At 37.0% G+C, this 13,789-nt stretch overlaps 1 protein-coding gene across 2 annotated transcripts in view; it reads right to left on the reverse strand.

Annotated features, from left to right (window-relative positions):
* ARHGAP24 (Rho GTPase activating protein 24) overlaps positions 1 to 13,789 on the reverse strand; it is a 535,848-nt gene that overhangs the window by 426,567 nt on the left and 95,492 nt on the right. For both annotated transcript variants that reach the window (XM_007177348.2, XM_057547034.1), the window contains exon 2: positions 9,317 to 9,516. In XM_007177348.2, coding sequence (XP_007177410.2) covers positions 9,317 to 9,496 — 180 coding nt within the window. In that variant the 5' untranslated portion in view covers positions 9,497 to 9,516. The remainder of the gene's footprint in view (positions 1 to 9,316; positions 9,517 to 13,789) is intronic.

Raw genomic sequence — 13,789 nt, forward strand, 5'->3', positions numbered from 1 at the left:
TAAAAATGGCTGGCATATTTCCTCAAAAGGTTAAACATAGATTTGCTGTATATCCCATCAATTCCACTTCTATGTATATAACTAAGAGAAATGGAAACATATGTCTATACAAAAACTTGTACTCAAATGCTCATAGCAGCATTATACATAATGCTCCCAGAGTGAGAAACAACCGAAATGTTTGTCAGCTGGAGAATGAATATATATAAAATGTGGCAAATCGAGACAAGTGAATATTATTAGGCCATATAAGGAAATGAACTACTAATACATGCTACAATATGGATGAACCCTGAAAATATGCTAAGGGAAAGAAGCCAAAATTCGGAAAGTAAGATTAACAATTCATGTATCTAGGGTTGCTTCCTTTTACACAAAAAGCGATCAAAACATTTTTTAAATTATAATTTATGTAGTTTACAATTGATAAATAGTTACTGAATGAATGAACATATGGTAATAACACTAGAAAAAGAGAGCATCTGGATTTATGCAGGATAAAGCTAAAGAAGAAGGGCCAGAAAGATTGAGTGCTCAAAAGAAACCTGAAAGAAAATGAATAGCAAATAGCTGTGAAATACTTCATACACCAGGGGAAGAAAATGTAGCCATTTAAAATATATTACTCTAAGCACTAAAAATATAAATATTCAAATTATAGTTTCAACCATTAATTTTTTTCCCCTACATTCTCTTCTCCACTAGTTGGGATAATGGAAATAGACCTAAATTTATGCTAATGAGATAGCATATGAATTATCTGGTTCTGTCTACTGAATTGCATCACAAATACAAAAGCCTTCAGTCAATATGAGTAAATGTTAGAAGCAGAACTCAAGGGATTAAACTCCAGTAGATCTCTCTCCAAATTGTTGTTGAGGAAAAAGTGCTGTGTGTGAGACGAGAAAACTAGGGCTGCCTCTCTCTGGGATGCTCCAAAAAGAATCCTTCAAGACTCCTTGGCTGTCCTCATAATCATTTTGATAAGCTCTGAAGGGGCCCCAAAAGTAATTTAAACAAAGAGAAAAGACATACTGCAAAGGTTAGGATTTTCTTTTTTTTTTTTTTTTGAGAATCTTTCCATTTGAGTTCAGTGTATTGGCAGCATAGATCACAAGAGAAAACAAGTTATCTTCTGCTCTGAAGTTAGCATTACTTACATGGGCTGATCATCTACCATTCCCTTTGTTACACAATTAATAAAGTATATATTATAGATCCTGATTTCTAAACTGCTGTGTCAGGGTATCCTGATGGTAAAAGATGGTAAAAATGATGAGGATGATGATGATGATGATCGTAGTGGTGGTGGTGGTAACGATAGTCAATATTTACTGAGTGCTTAATATGTGGCCACATATTGTAAAAGCATTCTAGACACGTCATTTCACGTATGCTAACAACTACTTATTAGATAATTATTATTATTACTCACATTTTACATATGTGTAACTTACCCAAGTAACTCACCCAAAGCCTATCACTAGTGATCGAGTCTAGGCTGAACACAGGGAGTCTGATCCTAGAACCTGCATACAAAACAACTGGGCTGGGACTTCCCTGGTGGCACAGTGATTAAGAATCCGCCTGCTAATGCAGGGGACACAGGTTCAATCCCTGGTCCGGGAAGATCCCACATGCCACGAAGCAACTAAGCCCGGTGCCACAACTACAGAAGCCCGCTCACCTAGAGCCCATGCTCGGCAACAAGAGAAGCCACCGCAATGAGATGCCCGCGCACCACAAGGAAGAGTAGTCCCCGCTTGCCGCAACTAGAGAAAGCTGGCGCGCAGCAGCGAAGACCCAATGCAGCCAACAAAAACAAACAAACAAACAAACAAAAAAAACTGGGCGCAACTGCTTTCCAGAGAAATGACCACGCTGGACAGAGTCAATTCTAGAGGAAATTATGACGATGAAATCTTCTCTCACACTGATCCCTCTGGCCACCATGCCCATCCATCAATTTCCCTTTGTCCAAGACATATTTTGCTGCTCTTCCATACCAAGTACCCTCTCCAGCAGCAACAGATTTTCTCAGCTCTTCCTCCTACAGTCAAAAGTGACTGATTACCATGATTCATGGTAAGGAAATAATGGATGATAGAAGACCAAGTGTTTGTGGCATAGTTGCCTTTCAAAAATTTTTCCAGAAATTATTGCACAATACAAAATAATGAACAATAGGAACACCAGACAAAGTTGTAAGACTGTCAGAGGAGGCCTTTTTGGATAGGTGAGCATTTTGGATTCCTTCACAGTGAGCTATACATAGAATAAGCCCTATTTTCACTGTTTAGCTCTAAATCCAGTAAACCAAGAAAAATAGGCACATAAAAGCAAGGGAAGAATCACTGCTTGTCTTCTTTCTTAGGTGCTGAAATACTCAGCCATTATCAATTCTCCAACAATCTACCAAAGAACCATGACCTACACCTTTAATTCTGCCACATATACCAACCCAACTGCTTGTAATAAAGTTATGTTCTTCAAATCTCAGGTTAAATATATATTCTTTTGAAAAACTCTCCCTGAACCTTGAAGTGGTTATAGGTGCCCCTCCCGTGGCTTCCTAATGGTTCTCTATACTTTCCTTATTTAAATACTCATTACACTGTACGGTAACTGCAGTTGTCTATAACAGCCACTGGAATTGAGCACCACCTTCAAGGATATTTAGCATTACTTGTCTCTGTGGCAGAGACCGCTAACTCTTTTTTCATACCCACGTTCTTCTCTGCTCCCAGGATAAAGTTAGGCTGCATGCCCAGTCTCCTGTGCAGTTAGGAATGATCATGTGACTCAGTTCTATCTAACAGAATGCGAATAGAAGTGATAAGAGCCATTATTAGTCCACCTAATACTTCTATGCAGTACTCTATTTTATACTGCCTTCTAGGTGACTGGGAAGGAAGTGACCCCATGATGAATTTTGAAGCCAAAAGTTAAAATTGCAATATCACTGGCAGCTTAAGTTTCTAAACAGTTTTTTGAAGCAGACCTCCTCAGTTACCTAGAATCTCTTTGGACCTTCACCTGAGAAAGAAATAAGCTTCTTCCTTTTAAATCGTTTTTTTTTTTTTTTTTTTTTTTTGCGTGTGGTGGGGTTGTCTATCTTTTTATACCATCAGTTACAGCATCTTTTTGTTTCTTAGAATCTAGCATAATAACTACAGGTACAGTCAAAATAAATATGTGTTAAAAAAATGAAATGAATGAATGATTAGGGTGAACATCTCAAGAAATAAACTCTTTTTGTCAAACTAATATAAAAATAGCTAACATTTATTTCATGCTTACTATATGCTACTGCTTTCTAAGATTCTTTCCATAAATTATCTCATTTAAACCTCTTAACAATGTTATGAGGTAGGTGCTACTATTATCACATTGCACAGATTAGTAAATTGAAGCTTAAACCAGTTTAATCACTACCTAGAATATCATAGTTATTTGGTAGATGAATCAAGATTCAACCCAAACAATGTAACTCAAAAGCCTATGTTTTTAACCACACTGAAATAAATAAATCTCTAGATCTCTAGGTTTCATTAACTCACAAGTTTCATTAGATATATAAAATTAGAGCTTACTTTTAAATCAGTAATCAATTTTTGCACATTTAGAGGTCAGACCTCAGGTTATAATTCACTGAAAATCACTTTGTTCTCTAAGTTAAGCAAATCCATTGTGATCTAATACAGTGTCATCTTCATCATGTCCAGAAAAACCCTCCCCACACAAGTGGATCAGTATCTGTTGTAGAAAGTCTAGACTAGATTAATTGGGTTAGTGCGTGTTTGGATTTTAGTCATTTTATCAGGAGTGCCAGATTGGCTTCTAGAAATCAGTGCTTTCCAGTGTCAAGTCCTAGTACCCAGGGTCTGTCAGAGACATTCACTAGTATGGCCAAACTTGAGACTTGGTTATTATTTAAGGAATAATATACTTCAGGATAGAAGTAAAACAAATGGTTCCAAAAAAGTACTAGGAATTTATCACTAAATTCATTTAACAAAATCTATATAACTGTCTTATTTTTAGGATAGTTATAATAATCATACTTTATCTATAACTCAGCTGCTTACCCCATGTTATAATATCTGTAACTAAAGCCACAGTCATTTGTCATGATTATTAATGAAAAATAGGCAAACAATATTGTCACAAACTTGGTTTAAATCTGTTTTAAAACATTTTTCAGAGTTACCCAAAAGTCCTAGGGGTATGCAGGGTAGATGGAAGACTTTTTTAAAAATAAATTCTTCTGTACAGTATAATTTTAAACTTTTTTCTGTATGTAAATAGAACTTTATTTTAAAGATTAAAATAGAAAAAATATTAAACAAAAACTGAAAAAATACAGTACTATAGGATGTTTACAGTAGTGTTCTATGAGTAACAGAAATAAAGGATGCATTAGTGTATGTTCAAAATTGGCTACATACATCACTTTCCGTGTCTGTTTTTTCAGAAACAACCAAAATCAACTTTATTTTTAAATCTGTTCTAAATAAAATCTGTATCCATGTAATTGCAAACACTGTAGAAAATGGTTTCTGGAGACGGTTTCAGCCTAGATGAACTAAAGTTTCATTTTTAAAAGTATAGGATACTAAAGATTTTAGTTAGATGTATATTAAATATAAAGCAGTTATATTTTGAGATAGACCTCCAATATATTGCCAGGAGAACCCTGGCTACAGGCTGGAAAGTCTTGTTTACAAACCAGGTACTGTCCCCAGAGAAAGGAGGACCTAGAGGTGCTTTTGCCTTTTGCTCAAGAAGAAAATACAAGTGTCAGTTTAGAGACTAAGTTCCCAAACTAGCACAGGTTGTGGAATATTTGGGAAGCAAGGTGCAATTTGAATAAGAATATGAAACATCAATATTAGGTTCAAATAATTAAGTTTAAAATGCACTAAATCAGATATATTAGGTTCTAGTAGACATGAAGATAGACAGTACAGATGGAAGAAAAACTTAACTGAGAAAATTATATTTATTAACATAGGTTTTCAACATATTAGGTATTATGGATTGAATTGGGCCCCCCCAAATTCACATTAAAGACCTAACTCCCCCTGTGACTGTATTTGGGGCCTTTAAGGTTAAATGATGCCATAATGATGGGGCTATCTGATAGGGCTCATATCCTTTTAAAAGGAAGAGACACCAGGGCTCTCTCACTCTTCTGTGTACAAAGCAAAGGCCATGTGAGGACACAGAGGGAAGGCAGTTGTCTACAAGCCAGGAAGAGAGGCTTCACCTGAAACCAACCCTGAAAGCATCTTGATCTTGGACTTCCAGCCTCTAGAACTCTGAGAAAATTAATTTCTGTTGTTTAAGCGCCCCTGTCTATGGTGTTCTATTACGGCAGCCAGAGGAGACATCAGGAGACAGCCACCAGTATTCCTTTCTAACAGGGTAGTGTGGTTTTGCATCTTGAGCAGCTCAGGTGCTTTGGAAAGAGCTTCCCATTACCTACCTGAGAATCCAGCCTCTTTGGGTGACATACACATCCATTTTTGCTGTGGCCCCACCAACCTCTCCAAGCCCATTTCTTGTCATTTTGCTGCCCTCACAATATGGAGCTATTTATAGATATCTATTCTACAACTCCATATCTTTCCTCCACTCTGAATTCCTTTCCCCAATTTATGTACCTGGAAAACTCCCAGCAACCTTCAGCACTCCAGGTAAGGGTCACCTCTTGCTTTGCACAGCCTCCCCCAACTCCTCTAGCCAGTCACCACTCACTCCCTGGCACTAATTGTATCTGTGTTTTCTGAGCACTCAGTGCTTACATGGTAGCCTGTCACAATTATAATTTTGTTTACATGTTTCTCCCAACAGATGTTCAGTTTTTAATAACAAGGATAATGATGGAGTTTGACTCTCTTTATTGAGTTGAGAAACTCAGAGAAAGTTTCACTAAAATAAATTGAGAGCCTCTTTCTAGGGCAGGAGGGACACACATTTCAAGGGTTTTAATACTTACATTTCAGAAATACTATTAAGAGAGAGGAAAACCAATCCAGATTAAGTTTATTGAACATTTTCAGCTGGCTAGGAATGCTTAGAAGAGTGAATTTTTTTTCATTTCATTAGTGATGTTTCCTCCAGTATTATTGAAATAGCCCTCATCAAAATATATGAAGGTCAAGGGCATTCTTATGCTTGTAAGTGCCAATACTGAAAACAGTACTTCTGACTGGAAGCAAATCTAAAAAAATGTTGAGGATTTGTGAGCAGGCAAAAGCCTAAACTGAAGGAACACTGGATCAGGAGCAAGGAAATCTGATTTTTCAGTTCATCATCTGCTACTCATTAACAGTATCCCTTGGTTGATACACACACACACACAGGAGGTGTAGGTACCCTTTTATAGATAAAGGGTACCTACACACACACGTACCCTTTATCTATAAAATGAGCGGTTTTATAACAACTAAATTTTTTCCCGTTTTAACATTTTTCAGGATGTTCAATTGTTCTTCATCGAATTATTTAGAGTTAGTTTATAATATATCACTACAGGATTTATTTAATGTGATTTAAACTTCATTATTTTAAATACAGGTTATGATTTTGATACATGCAGCTGAGGATAGTCAGTACATGGTCCTGGCCCAACCCTGCTTGGCTAGAGATATATTTTACTGAATCACTCACCAACTCGTGCAAAAATGTGCTGCAGCACTTACAATGTGTCAGGCATCTATGCTCATTTAAAGAACTCACTTTAAAGTAAGAAATTAATCCATTCATGGGCAAATACATGGTCCTTTCAAATTCCAAAGTGTCCTCTGATATAGGAATTGCTGGGTTTTCATCTGATTCTGTGCTCACATGTCTAAACATCAGTATAAAAGATGAAAATTTAAAAGTACTATGTCAAAATTCCTGGTGCTTGCACTGTCATAAAAGATGATCCAAAAAAATAATAATAATTCAAAGTTATTCACCCCAAACTATTACTGCTTTATTAACAGCAAATCTTTAACAAGTAATAAGTAGAAGAAAAATTAAGAAACCTTTTTTGGAGGCAGGGGGAATGATTGTAGTCTATGTTTGGTTTGTATAAGAATTAGTATTTTCTTGTCAATATAACTATTTTGTTAATTTCAGTCACTATAAGTCTACAAATACTAGTAATATACTAATATCAAAATATTATTTATCTTAGAAATATTATGAATGAAAGTAATTTTCACTTTGAGGCAGAGTTTCATTTGAATTAATCAGAAGTTTTTGCATTTTCTTATTTATATTTCCAACTTTTTGTCAAAATAACTACATTGCACTGAATACTATTTGTGACTGTAGATCTTCTAAGAAATTCCATGGAGGACAATAGCCAAGGCAATTTGATGATATCCTCTTTTACCAGTTTAGAGGGGTCATGTGCATATTCTCTGACATCTGCAGTTTCTCAAATTTTAGAAATATTGAGCTCGAGCTTGATCCATTGTATCCTATCTTCATTACTAGAAGGTACGCTGAGCTCCCCAAAGAGTCAAAACGTTTGTTCAGTTTCCTTTCAATTCTCTAGCCACTCAGCCCCTGAAACCTCTGTTTGCTCCCCTAATCCCTTGTTTAGGTTCTAGATGAGACCTAATTAATCATTTGATTTGTACCCATTCTGTTTAACAACCCAGCCCACCCAAACCACGCCAGAACAAGAGTTCATAGAATAAAATATTGAATATTACTCATATTTCTGTTTTATTGAACACAGTCCCCCATATCACAGTTTCCATACTGGATCCCCCAGATTCTACATTTTTTCACATTAACCTCAGTTTGGTAAAAATGATTTTATGTTCAGGATAATACCTTACTGTGAGTATTACATAGTTTAAAACAAGGTACAAGAATAGAACCCTAGAGTAAGAGTTAAGAAACAAAAGGCTTTACTCCTTTGCCTCTGATCTCTATATAATGGGGGTCATGTTGCTTCATGTCACTAAGACACAATTTCTTCATCTATAATGATAACCCCCATATTCCTCACTGGTTTGCTGTGATGAAAACAATAGCAGGTATGGAAATGCACTGTAAGTCTCATGATATCAATAGGGGATACTTTTATTGATTTATTGATGAGATCTTTGGCTGAGGCTATATGAACTTGGACCTAACTAGAGGCAAAATACGGCACCACTGTCTAACTTTGGGTAATATGCATTATACCTAAACATTGATTTCATCATACTTAAGTGAGGATAATCCTACCTCACAGGATTATTGTAAGCATTTCATAAGATAATGTATATACACAAATTCTTAGTCTAATGCGTGGCCCTGGTAAAAATATGCTAAAAAAATAGCAATTTCAAAAAATGAGTAGAGTTTGTAATTTCATTGCTATCTTTATGTAATTCGATTATACTAATGAGAACTTTGTTAAATTATAATGTCTGAAGAATTTAAAATACTAAAGCAGAGCCTTGATCCAAATTCCTAACTAAATTCTTACATTTTAATACAAGGAATATAGCCTCAAGAACATACTGTTAGGGATGTTTATGTAAACTGATCTCAAACATTTTTTCTCTTATTTATATATTTTATAGATGTAGATGAAGGAAAAACACAGAAGTGATACCTCAGTTCCCATCTCCTTTCATTAATTGATAAGCAATGATCACAGCTAAGAAAGCTTGCTGTACCTACAGGGAACGATGGAGATTTTTCCTTTCTCTAATTGCAACCCAGAGATTTGTGGCTGAGAAAATAAGTAAACAAGAAAATAAAAGACCAGTAAGAAACCACAAAGAAACATAGAAACTATTCCCAGGGGACTATACTGTGTATGCTGGTTGGATGTGTCCACACTGTCTGGTTTAGCACTGCATCCATATTTTATGTGACTTAGAGTAGAGAGAAGCCCCCACAGAACTGATATTGAAGGTGTCTCAGAAATTACTTAAAATTGCACTTACAGTTTTCCTTCAAATCTTTCAACTTACTTCTGAGAAAAGGAAAGATGTTTTGGCTATAGAATATATCTTCTAGCAGATGTCCATTAACATTTCCACATGAAGTAAGTTTGCCTGAGGGACTCAGACACTATGTTACAGCTTCGTAAAAGTCAAAATTAATATCCGACAAGTGTAATTTGTCTCTTGGCCTCAATTAGCAAATTCATCATCTTGAGCCAAAGTAAGCAATGAGAAAGAGTGTGAAAGATGCCAACGAAAAGAAGGAGACCAGGGAGATTGGGTTGACCTCAGTCTCCATCAGTTTCTAGCAAACCCCTCTACTTCTTAGACTGCTAAGCACCACAATGCTTTAATTTTCTCCTACTTACCAAGGGCTTGGTTTCATCTTCGTCTTTGAAATAATAGAGTTGATCTCCTTTGAGCACAAACCAACGGGTATGCCAAGTCTTGACAAAGCCTCCCTGCTTCCTCAGCCACCCACACTTCATGGCATTGTTCCGCCCTTGGCCTTGTTGGGGGTTCTCCATGGAGTCATTGCTCTCCTCCATTACCAAGCTGATGGACTTTCCTATTTAGCAAACAGACAACAACAACAAAAATAAGGTGCTCTGATATATTCAATTCCCTCTTAAATTACCCCTGTCCCTTAAAAAAAAAAAAAAAAGCTGGAGGTAGAGTGAAAAATGTAAATTAACTCACATACCAAATTTCTAGAAGCAAACCACAAACCTGACAACAATATTCCTGGAGAAAACTTGGACAAGTTCCTTGCGTCTTCCCACTCAGCTGTGAGATAATATTCCTTTTTTCCTAAGTAGAATTAAAGAATGGGCAAGTTCTAGAGATAATGGGTTAAGAAGTAATTTGGGGAAGGCAGCTATGCTCACCACCAACGCAAGAGGCAATTTCTGAAGACAAACTAAAACCGCCAACAAAAACATGACTCTCATGAAAATGGGCCTCTGTGTCTGGTGTGCACTGATTGGGACCTGCTTGTGCAGCCCTGTGATTATTTGAGCAAACTTAGCCTGACACATGTTACAGTTTAAAGGGACTATTTTAAAAACCTCAGTGGAAGACATTTGTTTTACATATGTAAAAATTTCTCAAGATGTCTCTGCTCCCCTTTCCCCCAAAGTATCCCCTTGAGAGTTTCTTTGGCTGGTTAAGAATTAGTGCAGCTGAAAAAGCTTAAGAAAAAAAAAAAAAAAAGAAAAGAAAAAAAGTCCTGCTTGGCCAGTGAGCCTCTTTCAAACTTCAGGAGTGAGTGGTGTGTTCCAGTCAACTGCATGATGAAGAAAATTTCGAGGTTATTGTGAACGAATATAAGGTCATACACACTGTCCATAGCAAGGAAATTAATTTATCATAGAGGAAATATTAATCTACAGGTGAGAGGCTAAACCACCACAGTAAGAAGGTGGCTTTTGGGAGAGCCAGGGACAAGTGGTTAAGAACAAAAGACATTTTCCTGTCCTGAAGGCTTCCTGCAGGTTCTTGCCAATGTTTATTCCTAAGCACTTTTTCAGAAAGTGAAAACTACACTCTTACCCTTGTATCTTTCATGAGGATATAAGGATACAGATTAATTAATAAAACAGATTACTCCTGTTCTGGTATACTCATGCACAAAGCTTCTATTTTTTCAGCAAGATTCCAGAAAATAAGCTGTCTTTCTATCTAGTCTTTATTTTCACCACTAATTTTTCAATTAATTTATGTGTACACAATCCTAGTTATAAATTCCATGAAGTTTCGACTGTCAGCCCTTGGCTGTTACGTTTCTTCCTTGAAGGTACAGGGTTAAACCTTGGACTTCCGGTTTCTTTGAATTTAGTCCTGCCCTTCCAGTTACAGGGAAGAAGCAGAGCTAAATACTTCTTATTTTGACCATTTCAACCATCCTCTCAGGAGTTTTGCCTCTTCCATTGGCATGCATTCTAATCTAGCTCCATCCTTGCTTTTATCGTCATCTCTTCAACCTACTTTTAAGCTTCAAGTAGGTCACTTGACTGCCGTCTATCTCATTCAATATCCACTTCTTCCTTTCTTATCCTGAAACATCCTTCTGATGAAAAGGCCCTCATCTCTACAAAACGTCTTGAAACTTCCTTCTCTCCATAGGGCGTTCCTATGGCAATCACCACTCACTGAAGGAAACAGTCTCTCATCGTGTGTGTGCATGTGTGTGACCAGACTGCATCATGCCTGATGCTTCAAGTTTGTTACGCCCTTAGGGCAGGAACTTTCATCTCTTTTCTTTCACAGTACTTGACCTAGTATAAAGAGCCAAGTAAATCTCACTTTAAATGAACAATAAATGCTGTATCATAATTTAGATAATAAGTATGCTTATCTAGACCACTCTAAATAATCTTTTTTGGTTTCCTGGTGTTTAAATTGTTCACATCTACAAAACTTGCTATTTCATCATTACCTATTTATTCTTTAACCAAATACATTAACTTACAAAATTGAATAAGCCCTTAAAACAAACATTCCAACATACATCCACTTGCACACACACAAATCTAGAATTCATTGCACAACAACAAATTTTTTCTTTGCAGCCCTTCTTTTTTTCCCTCTCATATTAATGCTTTCCATTAAATTTGAAAAATCTCCTCTAAAAGATTTCAAGGTAAATATCAACCTACCATCAATAATATAAAAAATACAAGTGTCCAATTCCACATTTGTCTACTATCAATCCTTAGTAAAAAAATGTGTGCACATTTGAACACGGTTTATGATTCTTCTTGCATGTGTTGTTTATAAGCCTAGTGAAACCAATGACAGCATCACTCACTGAACTCCTGGCTATAATGCCCATATTTTCATGACTTCAGAATGCAACAGAAAGTGTTTTAATAGTACTAGTTGTAACAATTCATTAAAACAGAAATGAAAACAGATTGTATGCTATCCCTAAGGGAAAATAATACCACAATTTTTGCTGGTTGAGTAAAGTTAAGTTTTACTAGGATAACCATAATTTTTATAGAGGAGTCTTGATATTTCTTCAAAAATCAAATGCTTCAAATTCTACCCTTCATCTTTAAAATAAGGATGTTGGACTGGATGATTTCCAACTATGGTCCCTTCTTGCACCCTGAAATCTACCATCTCTGTAATTCCATAAGCATAAGGACACCAGATATCCTCAACACTTAGTACAAAGTCTGGCATATGGTGAAGCTCAATCAATGTTTGATGAATTAATAAATTTTGCAATAGGTTTGGTTCTAGATATCTAAAAGTGAACATGATCTCCCTCTGAAACCTGATCTTGCCCAACCCCCAATCTTAGTAAAGGCTACCATGATATGCCCAGTTGGAAAAAAAAAAAAAAAAGTGATCATTTTAGATTCCTGATTCCTCCTCACCCTGAATATCAAATGTACCTGTAAATTCAGAAGATACCTCCAAAAAATATTTCAAATCTATCCAGTTGATTCCATTTCCATCGCCACTCTATTACCCAAGCCACCATTGTCTTTGACTGGATGATTCTAATAGCCCTCCAACTGGTCTCATTGCTTCCATTTTTAACCACAAACACAATGAAACATGCTCACACATGTTTCATTCTCCACAAAATAGCCAAAGTGAGCTTTTAAAAATTAAATTAGATAATGATTCTCTACTCTTAAATTTTTGATTGGTTTCCATTGTACTTATTTTAAAATCTAGAGTCTTAACCATGGCATACAAGGTTCTGAATCATCTGACACCCATTTACTGATCTAATCTAATCTCATACCATCACCTCCTCATTTCCCCCCACACCACACACACACACACACACACACACACACACACACTCACTTAAAAGCTCTGATGCAGTAACACCAGGTTACTTTCAGTTCTGGAAACACCCAAGCTCCTTTATGCCTGGAGTTTTGATGCTTGCTGATCTCTGCCTAGGCTGCTCTGTCTCATGCTCTTTACCTGGCCCACCTCTTCTCATCCTTTAAGTCTCAGCCTAAAACCTACCTCTTCCAACCACCATTACGAATCACCTAGTGAATTAGCTCCCCTCTTGTTATTCTCTATCACTGAATTCTGTCCTCTGTCTTCCTGACACTTCTCTAAATTGCTGTTTGTTTAGCTGTTTATTGCTGATCACCCTTGTAGGATCCCATATGCTTCAAAAGGTCAAGAACTTGCTTCTCCTCACTGCAGTATATCCAATGCTTACTTGGTACTCAGCAAACAATTCTTGAATCAAGGAATGAAGCTATGTAACCATCACAATAGAATTCCTACAAAGAATATTTTGGAAAGTTGTGAATTTCCATTTAATGTCTTAAAGAAGATGGTCTACCTTAAGAACTTGATTTTTTAGGGAGATTAACCAAGATGGCGGAGTAGAAGGACGTGCACTCACTCCCTCTTGCGAGAGCACCAGAATCACAACTGGCTGCTGGACAATCATTGACAGGAAGACCCTGGACTTCACCAAGGAGGATACCCCACGTCCAAGGACAGAGGAGAAGCCACAGTGAGACGGTAGGAGGGGCGCAATCAGAGTAAAATCAAATCCCATAACTGCTGGGTGGGTGACTCACAGACTGGCGAACACTTATACCACAGAAGTCCACCCACTGGAGTGAAGGTTCTGAGCCCCACGTCAGGCTTCCCAACCTGGGGGTCCGGCAACGGGAGGAGGAATTCCTAGAGAATCAGACTTTGAAGTCTAGTGGGAATTGATTGCAGGACTGTGACAGGACTGGGGGAAACAGAGACCCCACTCTTGGAGGGCACACACAAAGTAATGTGTGCATCGGGACCCAGGGGAAGGAGCAGTGACCCTGGGGGAGACTGAACCAGACGTACCT

This window comes from Balaenoptera acutorostrata, chromosome 5 (assembly GCF_949987535.1).
Source record: "Balaenoptera acutorostrata chromosome 5, mBalAcu1.1, whole genome shotgun sequence".
Taxonomy (NCBI): Eukaryota; Metazoa; Chordata; class Mammalia; order Artiodactyla; family Balaenopteridae; genus Balaenoptera; species Balaenoptera acutorostrata.